The 26,690-nt window shown below is 46.5% G+C and overlaps 1 protein-coding gene and 1 pseudogene across 1 annotated transcript in view; both read right to left on the bottom strand.

Annotated features, from left to right (window-relative positions):
- Nucleotides 1-1,732: 1,732 nt before the first annotated feature.
- On the bottom strand, nucleotides 1,733-1,903 carry LOC144674237 (U2 spliceosomal RNA; annotated as a pseudogene).
- A 2,352-nt stretch (nucleotides 1,904-4,255) lies between these two features.
- The window catches only part of LOC144674236 (EVI5-like protein), a 104,116-nt gene continuing 81,681 nt past the window's right edge, over nucleotides 4,256-26,690 (bottom strand). Inside the window, exons 4-7 of the mRNA XM_078535670.1 lie at nucleotides 22,807-23,031; nucleotides 18,674-18,748; nucleotides 16,522-16,647; nucleotides 4,256-4,392 (exon numbers count right to left, since the gene is read on the bottom strand). Coding sequence (XP_078391796.1) covers nucleotides 4,303-4,392; nucleotides 16,522-16,647; nucleotides 18,674-18,748; nucleotides 22,807-23,031 — 516 coding nt within the window. The 3' untranslated portion in view covers nucleotides 4,256-4,302. The remainder of the gene's footprint in view (nucleotides 4,393-16,521; nucleotides 16,648-18,673; nucleotides 18,749-22,806; nucleotides 23,032-26,690) is intronic.

The raw sequence follows: 26,690 nt of genomic DNA, 5'->3' as shown, positions 1-26,690 counted from the left end.
CAAACCAGCAGCAGCCCTGCAGTTGCACCAAAATCCAACGGGGGGCATCATTCAGATATAAAAACAAAGAACTGCGGATGCTGGAAATCCAAAACAAAAACAGAATTACCTGGAAAAACTCAGCAGGTCTGGCAGCATCGGTGGAGAAGAATAAAGTTGACGTTTCGAGTCCTCATAACCCTTCAACAGAACTGAGTAAAACTAGGAGAGGGGTGAAATATAAGCTGGTTTAAGGTGGGGGGGTGGGGGGAGAGAAGTCGGGCGGGGGGGGGTGTGGTTGTAGGGACAAGCAAGCAGTGATAGGATCAGATAACCAAAAGATGTCAGAGACAAAAGAACAAAGAGGTGTTGAAGGTGGTGGTATTATCTAAACGAATGTGCTAATTAAGAATGGATGGGAGGACACACAAGGTACAGCTCTAGTGGGGGTGGGGTGATATAAGACTAACAGGGCATAAAAGGTATAAATTTAAAAATAATGGAAATAGGTGGGAAAAGAAAAATCTATATAAATTATTGGAAAAAATAAAAGGGAGGGGGAAGAAACGGAAATGGGGGTGGGGATGGGGGAGGGAGTTCAAGATCTAAAGTTGTTGAATTCAATATTCAGTCCGGAAGGCTGTAAAGTGCCTAGTCGGAAGATGAGGTGCTGTTCCTCCAGTTTGAGTTGGGCTTCACTGGAACAATGCAGCAAGCCAAGGACAGACATGTGGGCAAGAGAGCAGGGTGGAGTGTTAAAATGGCAAGCGACAGGGAGGTTTGGGTCATTCTTGCGGACAGACCGCAGGTGTTCTGCAAAGCGGTCGCCCAGTTTACGTTTGGTCTCTCCAATGTAGAGGAGACCGCATTGGGAGCAACGAATGCAGTAGACTAAGTCAGAGGAAATGCAAGTGAAATGCTGCTTCACTTGAAACGGGTGTTTGGGCCTTTGGACGGTGAGGAGAGAGGAAGTGAAGGGGCAGGTGTTGCATCTTCTGCGTGGGCATGGGGAGGTGCCATAGGTGGGGGTTGAGGAGTAGGGGTGATGGAGTGGACCAGGGTGTCCCGGAGGGAACGATCCCTACGGAATGCCGCCAGGGGGGGTGAAGGGAAGGTGTGTTTGGTGGTGGCAGAACTGTTTTTGAAGGTAGCAGCATCAGAACAGATGCGACGGACGCAAAAGAACTGAGAGAATGGGATGGAGTCCTTACAGGAAGCAGGGTGTGAGGAGCTGTAGACAAGGTAGCTGTGGGAGTCGGTAGGCTTGTAATGGATATTGGTGGACAGTCTATCACCAGAAATTGAGACAGAGAGGTCAAGGAAGGGAAGGGAAGTGTCAGAGATGGACCATGTGAGAATGATGGAGGGGTGGAGATTGGAAGCAAAATTAATAAATTTTTCCAGTTCCCGACGAGAGCATGAAGCAGCACCGAAGTAATCATCGATGTACCGGAGAAAGAGTTGTGGGAGGGGGCCGGAGTAGGACTGGAACAAGGAATGTTCCACATACCCCATAAAGAGACAGGCATGGCGGGGGCCCGTGCGGGTACCCATGGCCACACCTTTTATTTGGAGGAATTGAGAGGAGTTAAAGGAGAAATTAAAGGTAAAGGGGGCATCACTCAGTCTGGCACCAATGAGCCTGTCCTGCCACTCAGCACAAGTTCAGTTCAACCAGATCAATGATGGAAAGCAGGACAATGCTCTGAATGACTTTTTCTTCTTTTCAGTTTCCCTTTCACCCTGTAGAGGGCAAAACTGCACCATTCCTGAAGACGCTGCAATACCAGGTCGATGTGTGGAATGGACGGAGAAAGATCCTGTTCCATCTCCCTGCTCCAAAAATCAATTTAATATTTGGTCCCCAGATAAAGGACGTATCGGATATTAAACTGATAAGAACAGATTTTTTTTTGAAAAATATACTTTATTCATAAAATATCTGGAGGAACATTCCAAAACATTTCAAAATCACCATCACAAAAGTACAATCAGATTCAACTTTTACACATTGATCACAAGGTGCATCGATACAATCAATGAATATTACAATCATTTCAATATGGTCAATGCAGACAATCAGACAAAAGTATTGGAGTTATCAACATACATCATGTTGCTCTCTGAGGTGCTTCAATATAATTAGTATTCACTGCAGACATTCATTTGGAGCTGTACAACCCGAGGGGCTCTCAACATTTCCCAGTCCCTGGGTGCACTGTGGCAGAAAGGTCTTAGACAGCGACCCTTCCCCATTGCGCCTTTGCGGTGGCTGCCCCAAGCTTTAGTGCGTCCCTCAGCACGTAGTCCTGGACCTTGGAACGTGCCAGTCTGCAACACTCGGTCGGGGACAACTCTTTGCGCTGGAAGTCCAACAAGTTTCAGGCAGACCAAAGAGCGTCTATCACCGACGTCCAGACCTTCTTTGCAAAGGCACAACCACAAGGAGGTGAACAACGGTCTTGTCCCCACCACAGCCACCTCAAGGGGAACGTGCAGAGGGGGTGAGACTCCTGCCGTGTTGCGGAATCCCTCCCCAAATCTCATTTTGAGAGCACATCCACCATGTTTGTCCAGACTCTCCCATGTACTGTCATCAAAGCCCTTTGTAATGGAGGACAGGAAGGACTGGGACTCCGTACTGTCTGTGGGCTTCACGTCATACAATCTGACATAAAAGGATTTGCTGATCCTCAAAATGTCGGACTGCGATGACTTTACTGAGCCGTCTTCTTCCTTCAGGCTGCTGATCACAGAGCTCTCTCTGTGTACCTTTTGGAAGAAGAAACGTGAGCACGTCTCATCCTGCTCCACGGAGCGGACTCTGGAACGGAAGATGATCTTGGAGGCCTCCGAGGCAAAGAGCGAGGCTTGCTGGCTCTTCACCTATTGGAGTTCCTCCTTGACATCCACCCCCATCGACTGCAGCTGGAGCAGGTTTTTCTGGAGACAGGAAACGTTCCCCCAGCCTCTCCCTCTCTCTCTTGCCTTCTGAATACCTTTGAGGGTGAAAACCTCTTCATGTTACTAACAAAAACACATGAACATATGAATTAGCAACAGGAGTCGGCTTCTCAGCCCTTCAAGCCCACTTTGCCACTCAATAAGCTCCCGGCTGATCTGATCGTAACCTCATTTCCACATTACCCCCTACCCTCGATAAGCTTTCACCCACTTACTTCTCAATAATTAAAAATATTCAACGATTCTGCTTCCATCGCCTGTTGAGGAAGAGAATTCCAAAGTCTCACGACCCTCTGAGAGAAAAGAATTTCCCCTCACCTCTGTCTTAAACAGTGGCCCCAAATACAAGATTCTCCCACAAGAGGAAACATCCTCTCCACATCCACCCTCTCAAGGCCCCTCAGCTTCTTGTATGTTTTAATCAGGTCGCCTCTTACTCTTCTGAACTACAGCAGATACAGGCCTAGCCTGTCCAATCCTTCCTCATAAGGCAATCCGCCCAATCCAGGTACTAGTTGGGTAAACCGTATCTGAATGGCTTCCAACGCATTGACATTCTTCCTCAAATAAGGAGACCAATAGTGTACACAGTGCTCCAGATGGGGTCACACCAATGCCCTGAATAACTGAAGCATCAGCTCTCTACTTTTCTATTCAACAGTGAGGCCCGAGTGCGCAGGCGCAACTGTTGCTGACGCCTTTCCAGTCAGCGGAAGGAGTTACAGTATTTTCAGTGGTAGCAATAGAATCAACATCAGTGCTGCCTCTATTAAATAGCTCAAGGAACGCTGCTTATGGAAAACAAAGAAAAGATTGCTTTCTATTATTCTGCCTGATTGCGTTGGTTGATCTTAGATTTTTCCTTTCTGATTGTGCAATTTAATTAACGGTAACTCGAAGCATAACCATACCAGTGCACTTTCAAACGCTATTTGGGCCCAATTTCCAGATGACAGTCGAACCGGAATTGTCCCGGCCGGTTTCTGTGCTGTAAACTTGTGTGCAGACGACTGAGATGATATTTACACCAGGGAATGGAAAGAAACATTAAAGATTTTCAAGACATCAGCAAAAAAAAGTCAATGTGAAAAGCTAAGACACTGATGTGAGGGGGGCAGTGAGACAACTGAAAACAAAGAGGACATGTCGCTAAACTCTGAATTTAAAATAGAAAATTCTGGTCAAACAGGTTAGGGACAGTTGCAAAAAACAACACAGCTTCCCCCCCTCCCCCACCCACCCAGCCAAAAGCTGTTTACAGAATGTCTGTGAAAAGAGCTACGCAGAGATTTAAAGAGACACTCCATTCAGCTGACTATAGCTCCAAACTCACGATCCAGCTCCATTTTCTCCTGTGCTTCACTTGCTGACTCTGTAGCCTCTCAAGCAGAAGGTTGTGGGTTCAAATCTCACTCCAGAGATTTGTGCACTTAATCCAAGCTGACAGTCCTGTTGGAGGAGATCGGAAATCAAGGCTTTAACAAGTAGCTGAAAAAGATCCCAGGTACGATTCAAGCTGGGGAATTCTCCCTGGTTTCCTGCTGAACATTTATTCTTCAACCAACATCAGTTAAAAGAGGTTATTTGTCATTATCCCGTTGTTGTATATGGGTCCTTGCTGGGTACAAAATAACTGCCACACTTACAACAGCAAAACACATTTCAACACTTCAAAAGTGCTTCATGGAGTAAAGTGTTTGGAATATTCAGTAATGAGCAGAAACAGAATATCTCTGTGATAATACACACAGAAAATGATGGAAATACACAGCAGGTTTTCAGCCTCTGTGTGGAGTAACAGAGTTAACGTTTCAGGTTGTGATGAAAGGTCATTCACCTGAAAAGTTCACTCAGTTTCTCTCTCCAAAGTGATCAAGGTAAGCATCAAGAGGTTTTTCATCCTCAAAGGCACCCAGAAAGCTAGAAAGGAACAGAGGGAAATGTCCCGACTCCAGAAAAACATGCAGAATCTGCTCTGGCTGCAGTCGATGGGGGTCGATGTCAAGGAGGAACTCCAAGAGGTGAAGAGCCAGCAAGCCTCGCTCTTTGCCTCGGAGGCCTCCAAGATCATCTTCTGTTCCAGGGACTAAGGCCCTTGAGTCCTTCGAGAAGAGTAAAACTCCTGGAAGCGACGGCTTGCTGGCGGAGTTGTATTCGGCTCTGTGGGACTGGATCGGCCCATACCTGCTAGAAGTGTACGAGAGTATGCTCCTGGCCGGCAGTATGTCAGAATCCATGAGGAAAGGCATCATCACCCTCATCTACAAGCACAAGGGGGAAAGGGAGGAAATTAGAAATTGGTGACCCATTTCACTGTTGAATGTGGACTATAAGATTCTGTCCAAGGTCATCGTCAATCGGGTCAAATCCGCTCTGGAATTGGTGATCCACCCTGACCAGACCTGCTCTGTGCCAGGCAGGAAGATCTCTGACAGCCTGGCGCTGCTCAGGGATACGATTGCCTATGTACAGGACAGGGGTGTGGATACCTGCCTCATCAGCTTGGATCAGGAGAAGGCCTTTGACAGAATATCGCACACCTACATGGTGGATGTGCTCTCCAAAATGGGGTTTGGGGACGAAATTCGCAACTGGATCCAACTGCTCTACACTAACATCAGTAGCGCAGTCTCAATCAATGGGTGGGAAACAGATAGCTTTCCCATTAAATCTGGAGTCAGGCAGGGCTGTCCTCTCTCGCCTGTCCTGTTTGTGTGTTGCATAGAACCCTTTGCTGAGTCCATCAGGAAGGATCCGGGCATAAGAGGAGTGACGATCCCAGGCAGTGGAGGCACTCAGGTCAAAGCCTCCCTGTACATGGACGATGTCGCCGTCTTCTGCTCGGATCCACTGTCGGTGCGCAGACTGATCCACATCTGCGACCAGTTTGAACTGGCCTCGGGAGCCAAGGTAAATCGTGAGAAGAGCGAGGCCATGTTCTTTGGGAACTGGGCTGACCGATCCTTTGTCCCCTTCACCGTCAGGGCTGACGGCCTGAAGGTGCTGGGGATATGGTTCGGAGGGTCCGGGGCATGTGTTAGAAACTGGAAGGAATGAGTGGCAATGGTAATAAGAGCACTGGGCATGCACCCAAACCCATTCTTAGGAAGGATGAGTGCCCATGAGTAGCATGTTGGCATGGGTCAGTGTGGAGAACAGTTAGGGGCTGGCCATCCCCCATGGACCTCAGGGGTGTTACAGTCAGTGGCAGCTGCCAATGATGCCGAAGTTCGCCAAGGGGGTGAGCCCTGGCTGCATGGACTGAGTGCCTTGCGGGTCGAATGCCACGAATCGGATGTGCCCTGCGAGATGGTCCTCAGCTGGGGTTGGACTGGCTGCAATGGCGCTGCAGGTAGAGAGTGGACTCACTGCTCCTCTATACTTTCAGGAGAAGACATCCCATAACAATATTGAGAGGTCACAGACTGGCGGGGAACCCCACACCTCCTCATCCTCACTCACTATAAGCAGAAGGCCTTGGAACTCGAGGGGCAGCAAGTACCTCGGTCAACCAGCCATGGTGAGGTTGGGGTATCAGACGAAGGTCAGAGTGCAGCGCACTGAGGTGAGAACTTCAGCTTGTGCAACCATTCTAGTGTAGCCTCTTCATTGATGTGCGCCTCGAACCTGGAGTCCCCATTGACAATCAAAAGACGAGGGCACCATGAAGCAGATCTCCGTTGTCTCACCAGGGTGCCTGGCATGTACAGTGAGAGTCTGATGACTTTCACTAACGACATGTTCATCTTCTCCCTTTTGGGTTCAGCAGCAGGCGCTCGCACTCAGGACCCTGAAGGGCCACCCCTGACCCCGGAAGATCACCATGTTCCCCACGCGCCTGCCTCACACCCGCTCTGTCAAGCAGGCACCAGCGCAGATACCAGCATTAGATGGCCGTCCAGTATCTCAGTGCACATTGGTGAGGGAACTTCACACTCGTTTGAGGTGCAGGCAGAGGCAGAGAGTGCCCAGGGTGCTGGCAGTCGGAGGACTGCTGGAGACCAGGACGATGCTCAGTCGAAGGCTGATGATGAGCCTCTGGAGTCGTCCATTAGGAAGCAGATGCTGGACGTCCAGCGGGGTGTGCGGGAGGATCTAGCGGAGATCTATGAGGGTATGTGTGCCATGGTCTCCGTTATGGAGGAGTCCATGCGGAGCATGACCACTGAGCGCACTGCCTCAGCCAAGGAGAGAGTGGTGACTGTCAGGGAGAGGCTGCCCCAGGGACAGGATCAGGGGTCCCTGGGGATACACTCGGACCTGCAAGCGCTCACACCGGCAATGACCTCAGGTGGTCAGTGTCCGTGTGTGAGATGGATGGGGTACCCAGTATACCAGCTAGGTGCCCGTCCATCAATGGTGAGCAGGGAGGTCCTGAGTGACCTCACGTTGGCGCACGAGCTGCCTGTTGTCTCTGCGGGCTCCTCTCAGGGCTCTACGGATGATGGCAGCAGCCCCTCTGCCCCTCTGCCAGTGACCGTGGCATCTGATGAGGCTGCGGCGACTGGGGAGATGGCAGCCATGGCACTGGCCGCTCCCTCCCAGGTGGGGACAGCACAGGCTCCACTGGCCAGAGGACGACCGCCAAGGTCACCCAGGCCAACAAGGCAGCAGAGTCAGCAGGCTGCCTCCAATGCCAGTGCCAGCGAGGGGGCAGCACCTAGACATAGCACCCACAAATGTAAATTTAAAGCACCTTAAGCACAAGATGGTCTTGTCACGGGTGATGTTTTGTTCCCCCATTTTGCTTTGAGTTTTTTAATGGTGTGACAAACAACACCGGTTAATGTTCAGTTCAGGAATCTGTCACCTGCAACATTAAATGACATTTGATTTTGTGTTATTGGCCTGAGTTTGCTTCATTTGTTCTGCAGGTGCAGCGTAGGCCAATATTTAATGATGCACCGAAATATCGCGAGAGTGCGCGTTGACGTTGGGACGCTCGGCTGATGTCAACATGTTTCATTTCAGGCTCGAGCGAATCGGACACGCGCCCGCCCACCAAGCCAAAAATTCTGCCCATTGAGTTCAGTCTTTAGCCTATTTTGGGCAGTGAAAGAAGTTGTTTTGGACAATGGAGCCCCAAATCCTGGAAAACCGTTCATACAAAAGCACCATTCACTTGCAAATACACCTCTCCACCACTCTCTCTCTCTCTCTCTCTCACTCCACTGCAGCTTTTACCTCACAACATTTTAAACCAGTTCTCTGCTGCCGCTGCTGATACCGCTCTTAAAAGTACAGCAAGCTCCCAGCTCAAAGCTCATAGACTTTACACAGCTGCTGACAAGCGTCTAAATTCACGATCACACAATGGTTACGGTGCATAAGCAGGCCAATCGGCCCATCGTGTCTGTACTGGCTCTCTGAATGAGCATCTCAATACCCAGTGCCATTCTCCTGCCCTCACCCAATAACCCTACAGATTGTTTCTTTTCAACTAATTATCTAATTCCCTCTTGAATGCTTTGATTGAACCACACTCTCAGTCAGTGCATTCCGGACCCTAGCCACTCACGGTGTGAAATCGGTTTCTCTTATGTCACTTCTGCTTCTTTTACCCGTTGCTTTAAATCTGTATCCCCTCATTTTCGATCATTTCACAAGTGGGGACAATTTCTCCCTATCTACTCTCTCCAGACCTCTCATGACTTTCAATACCTCTATCAACTCTCTTCTCAGCCTTCTTTTCTCTCAGGAAAACAGTCTCAACGTCTCCAATCTTACTCCGTAACTGATCTTCCACATCCCTCTTCGGCACTCTCTCCAATGCCTTCACATCCTCCCTAAAATGTGGTGCCCAGAACTGTACGCAGTACTCCAGCTGTGGTCTAACTCGTGTCTTATACAAGCCCCTATTAATAAAGCCTAGGATACTGAACGCTGTGTTAACTGCTCTCTCAACTTGTCCTGCCACCTTTAATGACTTATGCAAATACACACCCAGGTCCATCTGTGTCGACGCCCCCTTTATTTTGTGCTGTCTCTCTATGTTCTTCCTACCAAAATGCATCAGCTCATATTTCTCCACACTGAACTTCATCTGCCACATATCCGCCCATTCGACCAACTAGTCTGTGTCCTTTTCAAGTTCTCCACTGCCCTCTTCACGGTTCACAGTTGCTTCCAAGTTTTGTATCGTCTGCAAATTTTGAAAAATTTTCCTCTACTCTAAGGTCTAAACCATTCATATATATCAGGAAAAGCAAGGGTCCAATACTGACCCCTGGGGAACTCCACTACAAACCCGCCTCCAGCCCTAAAATCATCCATTAACTATTACTCTCTGTTTCTTGTCACTCAGTCAATTTTCTATCCACATTGCTACTGTCTGTTTTATTCCATGAGATATAACTTTTCTCACAAGTCTGTGTGGCACTGTATCAAATGCCTTTTGGAAGTCCATGTACACCACATCAACAGCATCACCTTCACCAACCCTCTCTGTTACCTCTTCAGAAAATTTCAGCAAGTTAGGGAAACGCCATTTTCCCTTAAGAAATCCATGCTGGCTCTTCTTAATTAACCCGCATTTGTCCCTGAATTTTCCGTGCCCGCTGGTGGTGGGCATGATAGGTGGCGCGATCGGTTTCACGATGGTGGGAAGGCAGGTTGTGATTGTCCGCTCAGCCCGCCAACGACAGGCCGCGTTTCCCACCATCGGTCATCGGGAACCTCATTGTAATACACCAGCATATCATTATCAGGCCATCCCGCCAGGCTCTTGCACCCCCGCTGGATCATCCGTCCACGTCAGCGGGAAAGCACGCTGACGTGTTTCACAACAGCACAGAGGTGACGTGCACTTGGCGGCTGCACTTTGGGTAAACTGGAGGTGAGTGAACAGCTCACTGGGGTTGCCTGTTGCTTTCCAGGCTTCAGGGGCACAGGGGGGGTCGGGGGTATGTGCTGCCCTGCCTCGGAGGCGACTTTTGTGGGTGAGGGGGAGTGGGGGGCAAGTGCAGCCTTGCCGTTGAGGTGACTGGTGGCTGAGGGTCATCGTTTGCTGTGCCCTTTACAACCTGGCGCTCCAACAGGGAGACGAGCTGGCTGAGGAGGAGCTGGAGGAGCTGCAGACCTCCTCCGATGAGGAGGACGCCGAAGGGGATGAGGCTGAGGAGGTCCTCGGAGGCGGCGATGACGGGGATGAGGACCTCGCACAGGCTAGACGAGGCAGGCACGCTCGGGAGGCCCTCATAGTTGCTAGATTTGTGGAGGATGATGATGACATGCAGTGAGGAGACACCATAGTCCCTCACATCACATTTGTGAACGTTTGGCTCCCGTCTGGCTTATGGCAGAATGTGAGAATGCTTCTGTCATGGAGACGCAGGGGAGGCCCTAATAGTCACTCAATTGCAGGAAGATGATGATGACCATGCACTGCGCACGCTCCATAAATCTTCACACAGCTTCTGAGAATGTTGCTCCAGCAACTGTGACATGAACGAGTCCTTTGCAGCCCCTGCCCTGAGCTTTAGTGCGTCCCTCAGCACATATTCCTAGACCTTGGAATGTGCCAGTCTGCAACAATCCGTCGGGGACAACTCTTTGCACTGGAAGACCAATAGGTTTCAGGCCAAAGAGCATCCTTCACCGAGTTGATGATCCTCCAGCTGCAGTTGATGTTTGTCTCAGTGTGTGTCCCTGGGAACAGCCCGTAGAGCACAGAGTCCTGTGTCACAGAACTGCTCGGCATGAACCTCGACAGAAACCACTGCATCTCTCTCCAGACCTTCTTTGCAAAGGCACAATCCACAAGGAGGTGAACAACGGTCTCTTCCCCACCACAGCCACCTCGAGGGCAACGTGCAGAGGGGGTGAGAATGCAGGCGTTTGGGAAGGATGTGACTTGGGGGAGGTTGTGACAAAGCGGTATTGTCACTGGACTAGTTATCCAGCGACTCAGCATAGTGCTCTGGGGAGCCGGGATCAAATCCCATCACGGTAAATGGTGGAATTTGAATTCAATAAAAATCTGGAATTATAATTCTAATGATGACCATGAAACCATTGTTGATTGTTGTAAAAACCCACCTGGTTCACTAATGTCCTTCAGGGAATGAAACCCGCTCTCCTTAGTGCTCTGGCCTACATGTCACGCCAGATCCACAGCAATGTGACTCTTAAATACCCTCTGAAATGGCCCAGCAAGACACTCATTGTATCAAACCGCTAAAATGTCAAAACAGAATGAAACCGGACTGACCACCCGACATGGACCTAGACACCGGAAATGACAATGGCAATCTCAGCGCTGTCGACCTGGCAAAGTTCCCCTTAGTAACCTGCGGGGGCTGGTGCCAAGATTGGGATAGCTGCCTCACAGACGAGTCAAGCAACAATCTGACATGGTCATACTCTGAATCATAGCTTACAGGTAATGTCCCAGACACCAGCATCACCATCCCTGGTTATGTCCTGTCCCACTGGCAGGATTATACCCAGTAGAGGCAGTAGCACAGTGGTATACAGTCAGGATGGAGTTGGTCTGGGAGTTCTCAACATTGACTCTGGACTCTGAAGTCTTATGGCATCAGGTCAAACATGGACAAGGAAACCTCCTGCTGATTAGCACCTACCACCCCTCTCAGCTGAAGAATCAGTGTTCACCAATGTTCAGCACCACTTGGAAGAAGCACTGAGGGTGGCAAGGGTGCAGAATGTACTCTGGGTAGGAGACGGCAATGTCCATTTCGCCAAGAGTGGCTCGGTAGCACCACTACTGACCGAGCTGGCCGAGTCCTAAAGGACATAGCTGCTAGACTGGGTCTGTGGCAGGTGGTGAGGGAACCAACAAGAGGGGAAAGCATACTTGACCTCATCCTCACCAACCTACCTGCTGCAGAAGCATCTGTCCATGACAGTATCAGTAGGAGTGAGCACCACACGGTCCTTGTTGAGACAAAGTCCCATCTTCACATTGAGGATACCCTCTATTGTGTTGTGTAGCACTACCACTGTGCTAAATGGGATGGATTTCAAACAGACCTAGCAACTCAAGACTGCATCCATGAGGCTCTGTGGGCCATCAGCAGCAGTAGAATTGTACTCGAAACAATCTCTAACCTCATAAACCGGCAAGTTCCCTGCTCTGCCATTACCATCAAGCCAGGGGTTCAACCCAGGTTCATTGAAGAGTGCAGGGGGGCATGTCAGGAGCAGCTCCAGGCATACCTAAAAATGAGGTGTCAACCTGGTGAAGCTATAACACAGGACTACCTGCATGCCAAGCAGCAAGTGATAGCTAAATGATCCCATAACCAACAGATCTAAGCTCTGTAGGCCTGCCACAACCAGAATGATGGGGGACAATTAAACAACTCACTGGAGGCAGCAGCTCCACAAATATCCCATCCTCAATGATGGGGGAGCTCAGTCACACCAGTGCAAAAGATAAGCTTGTGGCCGTCAGCCAGAACTGCCGAGTGGATGGTCCATCTCGGCCTCCTCCAGAGGTCCCCAGCATCACAGATGCCAGTCTTCAGCCAATTTGAATCACTCCATATGATATCAAGAAATGGCTGAAGGCACTGGATACTGCAAAGACTATGGGCCCTGACAATATTTCAGCAATAGTACTGAAGACGTGTGCTCCAGAACTTGCCGCACCCCTAGCCAAGCTTTTCCAGTACAGCTACAACACCGGCATCTAACCGGCTATGTGGAAAATTGCCCAGGTATGGCCTGTACACAAAAAGCAGGACAAAGCCAACCCGGCCAATTATCGCCCCATCAGTCTACTCTCCATCATCAGTAAAGTAATGAAAGGGGTCATCAAAAGTGCAATCAAGCGGCACTTGTTTAACAATAACCTGCTCACTGACACCACTCAGCTCCTGACCTCATTACAGCCTTGGTTCAAACATGGACAAAAGAGCTGAACTCCCGAGGTGAGGTGAGAGTGACTGCCCTTGACATCAAGGCCACATTTGACCGAGTGTGGCATCAAGGAGCACTAGCAAAACTCGAGTCAGTGGGAATCAGGGGAAAACTCTCCACTGGTTGGAGTCATACCTAGCATAAAGGAAGATGGTTGAGGTTGTTGGAGGTCAATCATCTCAGCTCCAGGACATCACTGCAGGAGTTCCTCAGGGTAGTGTCCTCAGCCCAACCATGTTCAGCTACTTTATCAATGATCTTCCTTCCATCATAAGATCAGAAGTGGGGATATTCGCTGAAGATTGCACAATGTTCAGCACCATTCGTGACTCCTCAGATACTGAAGCACTCCATGTCCAAATGCAGCAAGACCTGAACAATATCCAGGCTTGGGTTGACAAGTGGCAAGTAACATTTGTGCCACACAAGTGCCAGGAAATGACCATCTCCAACGAGAGAGAGTCTAACCATCGCCCCTTGATGTTCAATGGCATTACCATCACTGAATCCCCCAATTTCAACATCCTGGGGGGGGTTACCATTGACCAGAAACTGAACTGTTCTAGCCATATAAATACTGTGGCTACAAGAGCAGGTTAGAGGCTAGGAATCCTGCAGTGAGTAACTCACCTCATGACTCCTCAAAGCCTGTTCACCATCCACAGGGCACAAGTCAGGAGTGTGATGGAATACTCCCCACTTGCCTGGATGAGTGCAAGCTGCAAAACACTCGAGAAGCTTGACACCATCCAGGACAAAGCATCCTGCTTGATTGGCACCATATCCACAAACATTCACTCCGTCCACCACGACACACAGTAGCGCCACTGCGTACCATCTACAAGATACACTGCAGGAATTCACCAAGGCTCCTTAGACAGTACCTTCCAAGCTCACAATCACTGCCGTCTAGAAGGACAAGGGCAGCAGATAGATGGGAACACCATCACCTGGAAGTTCCCCTCCAAGTCAATCACTATCCTGACTTGGAAATATATCGCCGTTCCTTCACTGTCGCTGGGACAAAATCCTGGAACTCCCTCCCTAACAGCACTGTGGGTGTACCTACACCACATGGACTGCAGCAGTTCAAGAAGGCAGCTCACTACCACCTTCTCAAGGGCAACTAGGGATAGGCAATAAATGCTGGCCCAGCTAGCGAAGCCCACATCCCGTGAATTAATTTTTTTTAAAAAATCTGGTGCTGGGAAACGAGGCAGGCCAAGTGGACTAAATGTCTCTGGGGGAACACTTGAGCAAGAGTGATCATCATATCGTAAGATTTAGACTAGTAATGCAAAAGACCAAGAAGCAATGTAAGGTAGAACATCTAAATTGAAAGAGGCTATTTTCAATGGGATCAGAAGGGATTCAGCCAAGGCAAAATGGAACCAAAGAAAGACAGAAAGAACTGTAACAGAACGATGGGTGATCTTTCAGCAAGAGATGCTTCAGGCACAGACTTTGTACATTCCAACAGGAGGGAAAGGCACAGGAACCAAAACCCAGGCTCCTTGGAAGACAAGAGATACAGAGAAAACGAAGAAACAAAAAAGGAAGGAGGGTGTATGATGCATGTCAAGTGAATTCTTCAAGCAAGAAACAGATCAAATACAATAGGTTAAGGGGAAGTGAAGAGGAAAATATGACTGACAAAGAGAGAGTATGAGAATAGAATGGCAGTCAACGTAAAAGGGAACCCAAAAATCTTCCAGTAGCACATAAATAGTCACCGGGTAGGAGATGGAGTGGGTCCGAAAGGCACTAAGGGTGATGTATGCTCAGAGGCACAGGGTAAGGCTAGAATACTTAATGAGTACTTTGCATTAGTGTTTATGAAAGAAGAGGAAGCTGACAAAATATTGGTAGAGGTAACGAATGGGGTGAAAATTGAGAGACAGGAGGTATCGCATAGGCTGACTACATTTTGAGTCGATAAGTCATCTGATCTGGACGGCTTGCACCCCAGGTTGCTAAAGGAAGTGGAGGTGGAGATAGAGAAAGGGCTTGCCATAATTTTCCAATCATCCCTTAATATGGGTGAGGTGCCAGAGAATTGGAGTGTGGCAAATGTGACACCCTTAGTGGAGAAAGGCAAGGTCAGTCCTGACAACTGCAGGCCAGTCAATTCAACATCAGTTATGAGGAGGGTTTTAGTGACTGAAGGCACTTGGAGATGTTTGGGTTAATTAAGTTCCAGCACAGATTTGCAAAAGGCAGATTGTGCTCGACAAACTAACGGAATTCTTTGAAGTAACAGAGATGGTTGATGAAGGGAATGCAATGGTTTGTCAGCTATATGGGTTTTAAGAAAACCTTTGACAAAAGTACCAGATAAAAGACTGGTTAACAAAATTGTGATGCATGGAATAAGAGGGTCAGTGTCTAATTGGATAAAAAGTGTCTTAAGGTCAGAAAAAACTGATCCTTATTAGCTGATAGTGCAAGGACTAGGGGGCACAGGTTTAAGGTTTTGGCTAAGATATGCGGGGAAACGAGAGGAAGAGCTTTTGTACACAGTGAGTGGTCATGACCTAGAAAACTCTGCTCACAAGTGTGGTTAAAACAGGGACAATGAACTATTTCAAAAAGGAAATTGGACGAGCATTTGAAGGAAAAAAACTTGCAGGGTTTGGGGAATAGAGCGGGGGAATGGGACTGAGTGCTCCACGGACAGTCAGCATAGACTAGATGGGCCAAATTAACTCCTCCTGTGCCATAAATTGACTCTATGGCTCTTGTAAATAACTGGGAGTTATCAATTCAGTCTTGTAATCCTACCCTGCTGCGGGCTTGAAAGGATAAATTTGTTAGGAAGAAAACAGAAGTCAATTGCCCCGTACATCCATTCTGTGGTGCACCGCATTACAGTAATTTTACATCTAATCTCATTTAGGAGTTCAGATTTCTAACATAGCTTGCAATCACTTCCAGGCATTCATTATTCATTATTTCCTCCTACTAAACATTGGCAAGACTGAAGCCATTGTTTCTGGTCCATGCTCCAAACTCCATCCCTCACCCTGGCAACAGTCTCAGAATAAGCCAGTCTTGTTCACAGCTTTGGTGTCACATGCAGTGAACTTCCAGCCTCTCATTCCTGCATCACTAAGACCACCTATCTCCACCTCTGCAACATTGCCCGACTTCACCCCCAACTCAGCTCATCTGCTTTGGAAAGCCTCATTGATGCCTTCACTAACTCTAGAATTGACTATCCCAACCCACTCCTGGCTGCTCTCCCACGTTCCACCCACCGTAAACTTGAGGTCATCTAAAATTCTGCTGCCTGCCTCTCAACTCACGCCAAGTCCCGTTTCCCTATCACCCCTGTCCTCGCTGACCTGAACCTTGACTGTAAAATTCTCACCCTTCGTGGTCTCGTCCCTCTCTACCTCTGCAATGTCTTCCAACCCCACAGCCCTCAGATATCTGTCTTCATCTAATTCCCTTGTGCGTTCCTGATTTTAATGCTCTGCCGTTGGTGGCCAGACCTTCAGTTGCCTCAGCTCCAAGTTCTGGAATTCCCTCTTTACACTTCGCTGCTTCTGAACTTGGCTTTCCTCCTTTAAAATGCTACTTGAAAAATACCTCCAAGCTTTTGTGAGTGAGCAAGGATTGCTCAGTTTACTCCAAGTGTTTCTCTCTCAATTCTCTCGAATGCAACGCCTGGCTTTGTAGGAATCAGCTGGTTACCTGTATTAAGTACTCAAACTGGTAGATGCAGAGTCCCAGCTCTGCCATACTGGGTTTGAAGAGCTCCCGCAATCGATATTCTTGCATCAAACGCACAAACACACAAAAGGCTTCTTCCTCGGGCATCTATAAAAGGAAAGAGAAATTTGCTGCAGGCGAGGCACCGGGAAAACGTGCAAACAATTTCATTTCTGCACAGGCTCAAATTAAACCATAAGGCTATTGGCTAAAGAGCAGCGATTATTGAGGAAGATTTCATTGTCAAAGAAGCAAATACAGAAGGTGTAAAAGAAGCTTCCAGCTCTTTACACAATCCCTTGGAAGAGCTGTGGGAAATAGTTATGGCGAGAATAAAATGTGGGTTTTAAATTCTTCCCCTGAGGCTATTCTGTTACTCTATTTGAAATGGGATTACTAGGTCTACAAGATTGCTATAACATTTAACAGAATAAACACCTGGAGCACTCACAGGGCTCCTAGAATGAGATTTTTAAAAGATCCACATAAAACTGGTTGTTACATCCTGACAATGTCAATGAATAAATATTCGACTACTCTTTGACAGCATTTCAGTTTTATGATGGTGTAGTTCAGGCAGCATCTTTCACAGGATGCCTGCTGTGAATAATAATGCCCTAAAATTAGGCTGACTACCTGGCAAGTTTCTGATTGTTTGTTTAATCTCAATGGGCTAGATGGATTACACACTCTACACACTGCTTTCATACAGGAGCATCAGTCAAGGCCTGTTCACTGGGTTAATACTGCACAAAGCAAGTTCCATCCTGTGTGCAGAACACCTGGTTATGTGAATCACAGAGCAGAAAAGACCCTTCGGCCCATCGAGTCTGCACCAACACATGAGAAACACCTGACCTTTCTACCTAATCGCATTTACCAGCACTTGGCCCATAGCCATGAATGTTATGACATGCCAAGTGCTCATCCAGGTACTTTTTAAAGGATGTGAGGCAACCCACCTCCACCACCCTCCCAGGCAGTGCATTCCAGACCGTCACCACCCTCTGGGTAAAAAATTTTTCCTCACATCCCCCCAAACCTCCTGCCCCTCACCTTGAACTTATGTCCCCTCGTAACTGACCCTTCAACTAAGGGGAACAGCTGCTCCCTATCCACCCTGTCCATGCCTCTCATAATCTTATACACCTCGATCAGGTCACCCCTCAGTCTTCTCTGTTACAACGAAAACAACCCAAGTCTATCCAACCTCTCTTCATAACTTAAATGTTTCATCCCAGGCAACATCCTGGTGAATCACCTCTGTACCCCCTCCAGTGAAATCACATCCTTCCTATAATGTGGCGACCAGAACTGCACACAGCACTCCAGCTGTGGCCTCACCAAGGCTCTATACAACTCCAACATGACCTCCTTACTTTTGTAATCTATGCCTCAATTGATAAAGGCAGGTGTCCCATATACCTTTTTCACCACCCCACTAACATGCCCCTCTGCCTTCAGAGATCTATGGACACACACGGCAAGGTCCCTTTGTTCCTCAGAACTTCCTAGTGTCATGCCGTTCATTGAATACTTCCTTGTCAAATTACTCCTTCCAAAGTGTATCACCTCACACTTTTCAGGGTTAAATTCCATCTGCCACTTACCTGCCCATTTGACCATCCCATCTGTATCTTCCTGTAGCCCAAGACACTCAACCTCACCGTTAACCACCCGGCCAATCTTTGTGTTATCCGCAAACCTACTAATCCTACCTCCCACATAGTCATCTATGTCATTTATATAAATGACAAATAATAGGGTGAGCACAGATCCCCGTGGTACGCCACTGGACACTGGCTTCCAGTCACTAAAGCATCCTTCTCTCATCACACTCTGTCTCCTGCAACTAAGCCAATTTTGAATCCACCTTATCAAATTACCCTGTATCCCATGCACATTTGCCTTCTTTATAAGTCTCCCATGTGGGACCTTGTCAAAGGCTTTGCTGAAATCCATATGGATCAAATATCTGAAATAAAAGATTGCTCTAACAAAGCTGATCCTTGAAACACCAGGGAAAGGGTCGAGACCTTACACTAAGATACTTAGACACAAGCGCCATACCATTACAATGTTCAGCAGGAATTGCTGACCCTGGTACATCACTGGAGAAATTATTCACACTAACCTGCATGAGGAGCAGCCCCACAACGAATGCACTTCCTTGGCAATATCCAACTTCACGGTCAACTAGAGAGTATGCCTGTAACAAAGCAACTGAATGCAGTCTCAAACCTGGGAGAAAATTCAGATACTTACACCACATGGTGACTCAGCAGCACAGTGATGGTTAATAGACAGTTATATTGCTGCTTAACAATAATGGGAATATTGGAAGCTCTGTCTGTCAAACTAACAAGGGCCTATAGAACCAACCTATCCAAGGTCTTGTTCAATTATTTGCACTACCTGGTATACATGAACGAGATTGCACTATAATGGATCTTAAGAGTACAGCTTAGTAAATGTTAAGTTTTCACCTTGCAGGTTATGACGATGCAAAACCCTCCATGGGTTATTCCTTGACAATTGTCAATGTGACTATTATCCGTGTGCTAATAATAAAGTGATAATGAGTCAGACATACCTCCATTGCCCATAGCCCATTGTCGCAGTATGTAACATGTCAGTCAGGCTGCTCAGTCACACGTGACAGAATCTAGGGAAAAGGCCATCCCTTGGTACACTGAGTTCCTTGGGTACATTAACCATTGTATATTTTCTGGAATACCGTCAACCCGTGAGGGTGCACAGGTAAGAGTTACACACACCAGCTTTTAAGCTTAAATTTACTGCTTTTGATTCAAATTCATTGAATTCGACTTCTTTCAGTGCTAACTTCTCTATTTGGTGTTGTCGATGTAATTCAAATCGAGTATAAAAGTACACCGGGAAGTAAAAGTGAAATGAATTATGGCTTGAACGGCTCAAGTTCAAGAATTGGTGAACAGCTGCTTTCTCTGCTGCAAATTAAATGACTCTAGTCTTGTTTGTCTAGTGTTTACTCTAAGGGTGAAATTTGTTTAATTTGAAATGACATTGCAGCCCTCAATGAGATCCCAACATCGAATTCACTTCCCCGTATCCATCATTCCATTTCCCAGCACTGAGTCGATAATTTAAAGATGTGCTGTATTATTCCAATCCCAAGCCACTTGAAGAAGTACGAGGCTAGACACTAATACTTTTCTTGATAATAGGTTTATTTACAGAATGCAGCATTCCATCCGTCTGCTTCCTATCTACTGTAGGCCTGAGGACAGCAGCCACTAATTGTTGCAATTTTGTATTTTTGCATTTTATTTCTGCTTTGCTCTTGATTTTAAGTCTAGGTTGAATATTTAAAGTTATTTTGTATTGAATCTTACTTTGGAGACATTGATCTAAACCTAGCTGTGATTATTATTGATTAGTTAATCAAAGCACAAATCAGTAGGGACGTGTTTTCCCAAGACCTTGTTTTCCATGTTGGGCCATCCACAGCTCTTGTTTGGTTTACGACTCTGTTATTTTAGTAATCTAATGGGGAAAAAGTTATTTTTTTATTCATCAGAAGTCCCTTTACTTACTGTATTCGATGATCCTTGAACTACAACCAGGACAATGATTAGGCTTACATGGGGCGGTCAACTATGGTGTGGAATCAGGAGATGAAGTTTGATTGATGGACATGCAGCCTGACTGATGGCAGTTCAAAGGATGTGTAAACAACTTGAATAGGCAAATTTGTTGAGAGCCTGCAGTGCCTGTGAGGAGAATTGATAAGGACATGTGTTTACCAGGCCTGTTTTGAGAAGATCTGAACAAGGTCGCGAAAGACTGGAGTGGAGCAAGAAATCTGGCTTAAAAGGGACGCTGCTTCCAGGATTCAGTGCTGCAGCCAGAGTGGGATAGTCAACCACTGGAGGCTGCTGGGGGAATGGCCAGGAACAGAGTGACTGACTGCAGTACCCATCCACTGTGAGGTTATTTGGAGACTTTGAGATATATGAACCAAAGGGAATTTTACCGAATTAGGTTCCTGTCGTGGGACAGACTAATTTGCAGTTATCCATTCTGGGGAGTTGTTGTAAGCAGACCAGTTTGAGGTTAACATTTGTAAAATAATAAATATATATAATATATAAATAATATATATGCCTGTAATATAGTATTATTAGAGTTGCCTTTCTTCCTTTTAATATATAAAGTGCTTTCTCCTTTCAATAAAGTTATCTTTATTTTTACTTTTTTTTTTAAATCAATTATAATTGTTATATCACTATCATTATCTTAATTTTCATTATTCAATAATCATTCATTATTCAATAAAATTGTTGTTTTAACACGTTACTTGGCATTGTCACTCATTCCTGTTATGTCTGGAGTACAGCTCCGAACCCAAGTGAGACTCCGTAGGGATACTTTCATCCCCCTTACACAACCAACCAAGTGTCCCAGCAGTCTCTCTTTATAAGTGTTCTAAGTACTTAATTAAACAATGCCCTTCATCAGTGCATCTTAATATAATTAGAACTTCATTTACATGCCGTGGCATAGCACATAACCCTTTGTAGCCCACGGTGTAAGCATGAGTCCCCATATGATAAGTTACCATTTTAGAGCAGCCTTTAGGGAGCTATCTAACAGAAAGGTAGATGTTCCTTGCACACAGAGGCAAGACAACATTGAGGGGGTGTCAGTGATGGCCTCTTCAGTGTTGGGAAATGTAGTTCACTTTCCAGTATCCGTTATTTCAGGTTGGGATCGAATTGAGGAATGCAAAGTCTTGTGACTTTTTTTAAAAAGTAGGATATCCTGAGAAATTGCAGACCTGTCTGAATTAGGACTGATGTGGTTCTAATCGGATCTGTGTCTTAACTTCATTTATCCACCTTTGTTCCAAACACGAACCTTACCTGACAAAAATCTATCAATCTCAGTTCTGAATAGCCACAGTGGCCTCAACAGCTTTTTGGGGGAGAATGTTCCAGATTTCCACCATTGTGTGTGAACAAGGCCTTCCTGATATCACCCCTGAATGCAAAATGCTGCAGATGCTGGAAATCTGAATTATGAACAGAAAATGCTCAGCAGGTCCGGCAGCATCTGTGGAGAGAGAAATCAAGTTAATATTTCAGGTTGATGGCCTTTCTGAGCCAGTTCTTGTGAAAGGTCATCAATCTAAAATGTTACCTGTTTCTCCCTCCACAGATGCTACCTGACCTGCTGAGTATTTCCAGCACTGTTTTATATCACTCCTAGTGGCCCAACTCTAATCTTAAAGTTGTGGGCCCTTGTTCCAGAGTCCCCCACCAGAGGAAATAATCCTCCACAGTTCCCAGTTTCTCGCCTTTAGTAAATAATCCGATTTAACTTTTTCAGGTCCAAAGTGGATGACCTCGCACCCACCCCACACTGAACTCCATCTGCCACAGATTTTCCCCACTTCCTTAATCAATCAATGTCCCTTCACAACTTCTGCTCCCATTTACTCTATTACTGTTTCACCACGGGAGAGATTCTCTTGGTGAATTTATAGAGCAAATCTAAACCACACATCCTTTTTGGCCAAAATGTTGTAACTGGGGAAGTTACAAAGGTCACAAAGTGAAGCTTCATTCAACATCCAGGCCAAGCAGCTGCTGTACCTGGAAACAGGCTTCAGGGTGTGCATGCCTGCTCGTTGTGAGGTGTACTTTTAGAAATTCAATCAATCCAACATGAATAATTTACAAGACACTGGACTCCCCAACAAAATGTTTCCATAACCCAGCAACTTGCCTTCAAAAGCTTGCATCTATATAGTAAACCCAGGAGAGATCGGAGAACCAGAGGGGTTTAGGGAGGGAATTCCAGAGCTTAGGGCCAAGACAACTGAAGACACAGACAACAGTTGTGAGATGGAGGAAGTGGAGGATGGACAAGAGCCTGAATTGAAGGAGTGCACAGCTCTCAAAGGGTTGTTGGGGCTGGAGGAGGATATGGAGATAGGGAGGAGCGAGGCCATTAAGGGGTTGGAACAGAAGATGAGAATTTTAAATTTGGGGTGCTGCTGGACCCATGAGACGATTTAAGTCGGTGACCACTGGGGTGATGGATGAATGAGACTTGATGTGAATTCAGATATGGGCAGAGCTTTAGATGAGCTTAAGTTTACAGGGGGCTAAAACTGAGAGGCCAGCCAGAGGAGAATAGGAATAATCAAGGTTGGAGTAAACAAGTCTTCAGCAAAGGGATGAGGAAATCATAACTGGGTTGGAGTTAAGTCTCATCTCTCACCTTCATGACATTGAACAGCACCTCTTGTCCGAGACTGTCTTGTCCTTTAAAGAATTCATGCTCTGGGTACGTGCGAGCAATGTCTCTCCGGATCAACTTCTCACAGGGAGAGGTCATCTTTAGCAACTCTGAATACTGATTTTTCACCGGCATGTCAGTCGCATTGCATAGTAACTGCCAGACAATCCCCCGGAAATGGTGCGGAATTCCTTTCCGAATAAGCTCCTGAAAAGAAGAGACATTTCTTTCATTTCTTCCCCCTCTTATCCAATTTCCCTTCTACCACCTGAAAAGGCACTGGGCTAATGTTTCCTGTGCAGCGAAACCCTGCAGCCCTTTGCCCAAGTAACTACTCTACACAGAAGCCCAAACACCGAGCAAATCAACCACATTGAGCAACTCCAGCAGAGGTTACTGGACAGCTTTAAGGAGAAGACCTGGCCATTTTCCCCTCCTTAGCTTAGAGCCACTGAGGACAGCTACAGCATCAGTATCCAGAGAAAGGGTTATTGCTATTGGCTTCAGTATGCCAACCCAGAACCCTTCCATTCTGTAATTACCCACTAAGACAAAAAGAAAGGCCTACAGAGAATGACATATTGTTTATCAGATATGAACACAATGTTCAAATCATAACCAACCATGCAGTCAGCAAAATCCTTCAGAGCTGCCCACGGGGTGGGAGAATAGCATGTGCTCATTAACCCCTCCAGCTTTTCCCTCCCACATAGTGCTCAGCACCTTACTAACCTGGCAAGATCACCTCTACACTTTCTAGATTTGACCTTCAACCAGAAATAAAATGAAGTGACGTTTTGAACTGAAGCTCATTAAGTCTTTCTATTATCGGCGTGGTGGGGGAACTTTGGAGCATGAGCATCCGCAGGCAACAGTCAGGTTAGTAACTTGCTCAAGAATCTTTCACTGCAGTCCTGAGTACCCCAATGACAACATCATCTTTCCCTTGTGCATGATACTCGAGCTCTGGTTGGCACTTTCTTACAGCAGGGGCCACCGAAGATTGATAACTCCAGAGTTGGTAAGAATTGAAACTGTATCCCTCACTGTTACACAGTCTGATGGTTCTCAAACTCACTGTAACACTTTACTCCAAACCCTTCCCATCCCGACTCACCCCACCACCCTCTTGGGTGCATTAGGAATAAGAGTTATTTCATCTCAAGTCTATCCCCTCTCCCACACACCATAATACTGTTGTTAGGGCAAGGGAGAGTGGGGAAATTAAACTCCTTTATTTTTCTCGCCCTATGTCCTAAGCAGAGGTGTTTTAATTTTTGAAATAGGCTTTGGCGTGTTTCCCCAGACTTCTGTTTGCGAAGTTAATTTAAAAGTGACTCGCAGCAAACTCTCTTTAGGGTTAAATCAGAAGTATTGTTTATTCATGCATTCAAACACAGGGGAGATTGTCGCAACTGCATACACAGGAGATAGGAAAGAAAAGAGTTTTACAATTAGGAATAACTTAAAACAAAAAAAACAAAGATGTGGATATTAATTCACATGAATGTCAAGAGTCCAGAATGTCAGAGTCCACTGAGGGTTCCTTCACCTTAGGAGTTAAAGTTCAGGTGGGTTTAGCTAGCTGAAAGCAGGAGTTGCAGAATTCCTTTAAAGTTGGTGCTGACGCAGCAAGTTGGGGTTGGTATCCAGAGACTTGGTCCACTCTACAGGCAATGGCAGGAATCTTCCAGAGAACAAGGTTTTGACTTGAGACAGGCTTTGTTGTCAGCCTGGAGTCCTGCTTTGATGTTGACAGGTTGGATGTTAATAGCAGACTGCCCTTGGAGTTCAGGAATGTAACATTAAAACTTTCCAAAGGCTAAAGAAGTTTAGGTCATGTGATGTTGCCCATTGATGAGACATTTTCAGGGTAACAATCAGTTTCTATGCCTCTGGTCAAAATCTATCATTCACCTTAGGAGATAGATGGTGGTTATTAGCACCTCCACACATATAGCAAGTTTCGATGGCTCTCTCTTGTTATAAGTCCAGGCTGGGCAGACAGGACATATGCTGCTGCCTTATTTCATTGACTCTAATGGGTTCACACAATGATAGGTGAGAGATTCCATGAGGATGAGGGTTGAGCTTTGTCCTCTAATTGCTGCTGGAAGCTTCCAGAACTGTAGCCACCGTACAAATCATGTGACCTGCAGCAGCCATGTTTTTGCTCCAGCAAAGTCCATTATTAAATGTGCAGAAAGTACAATTTGATTCAGTTTAGGATCTCTTTCATGTCTTATGGACATGACACTGTCTTTATCAAAGATCTCTGTATGGTCATTCAGTGACTAACTCTGTTAGGGTAGGGTGGATGTGTGATGTGTGTCAGTGTTGGGGCAGGTGACTAAGAGCTGTGAGCCGACTGTAAGTATGTTTTAGCAAACAGATCTCTGCACAAGGTGCTAAAGCTTTAGGTCATGTACTCATCAGGACAAACACAAGGATGTCAAATTTCAAATGATCACGAGGAGAAAAGGATGCTGATTGGTTGGTAAATTGAGAAAATTTAAACAACAGGTTAAGGAAGCCATTTTATACTGTTACTATGCCACAGCTATGTATTTTCCACGAACAGAATACTGCCGTCAGTCCAAAAAGACATTCTGCCTGCCACACAATTGAGCAACATCGTGTCAGAATTTCAGTGCTGGTGCAACACAAGCCTTCCATCCCAGCGATTAGCTGATCGAATCACACAGCACCTTCCTTCAGTTGTTCATAGTAGCCAGTGCACAGGCTGTAATGTCGAGCTCGCAATATGGCTCATTTACACTTGCGAGAAGCAACATATATTTCATAAGCAGGGACCCATTGTCTGCAAACAAAGCAAATATGTTCAAGCCTTGTGCCATTTTTCAATTACCCAGGAGCTTTGGGAGCCTATAGTTCCCTGTTACTTTCTCCACAGCAATGCCTTGGCCAATCAGAGTTGACTTACCAACCAATCAGCACCCTCTTCTCCTGTAGTTTACAATGTTGTGATCATTTGAAATTTGGCATTCTTGTGTTTGTCCTGATGAGTGCAGGGTGAAAAGCTTCTGCTCTCTTTTCAGCAATATTCAAGCTCTGCACTACAAAGCAACTGCTAGCTACTGTTGTACACGCAGAAGACTATAGTGTGGTAATGCTGACAGACCCTGGAATTTCAGCCTCATGCGAGAACGTTAAAAGGATCACCTTCGCTGAATGTCATCCCAAGTGGTTAACAAATTCAGAATTTTTCTGAGGAATACACAAATGAAAGGTTAAAGTAAACTATTGTGTTTTGGACAACAGCTGTAGGATTCCTGGATATCTGATTTTGAAAGAGATTTTCTCTCCCTCTCTCGCTATATCCCCAAAGCCAGCAATCCACCCTTCATATTCGCCACCCCCCACCCAGCCCCGATGCCACTCGAGCCAGTCTCCAGGAGGCAAGTGACAGCAGGTAGTTTCCATTCTCAGTGCGTAAAGCCAGGTGCTGCTTCCTGTAATACCACAGGATATAAAATACAGACAAACACCCGGATACAAACAGCTGCATCTCTGAGCAAAAAACTCACTACAAAAAAAAACATTTAGAGCTAGATTCCCACCCATGCAATTGCTGGACTTCCAATTCCCAATCTGCACATTAACAGCAAATGGGTTATTCAAGGAGCAGTGGGGCTGAGTAGGGATGAAAATGGAGATCAACTGGTGGATGCAGAATGCATGGTTGAGGTGTTTTCCGAGAAAGAGGACTTTGCCAAAGCTAGTTTAACTAAGACGGGTCTTGTGGTGCAGTGGGTAGTGTCCCTACCTTTGGGCCTGAAGCTCCAGGTTCAAGTCTCACTCCAGACTTGATGACCACAGAAGGCATGTTCATAACATAGCCAGAT

Source organism: Cetorhinus maximus, unplaced genomic scaffold, assembly GCF_964194155.1.
Source record: "Cetorhinus maximus unplaced genomic scaffold, sCetMax3.hap1.1 HAP1_SCAFFOLD_594, whole genome shotgun sequence".
Taxonomy (NCBI): Eukaryota; Metazoa; Chordata; class Chondrichthyes; order Lamniformes; family Cetorhinidae; genus Cetorhinus; species Cetorhinus maximus.
Note: the sequence above shows the minus strand (reverse complement) of the source record. Positions and strands in the feature narration are given on the sequence as shown.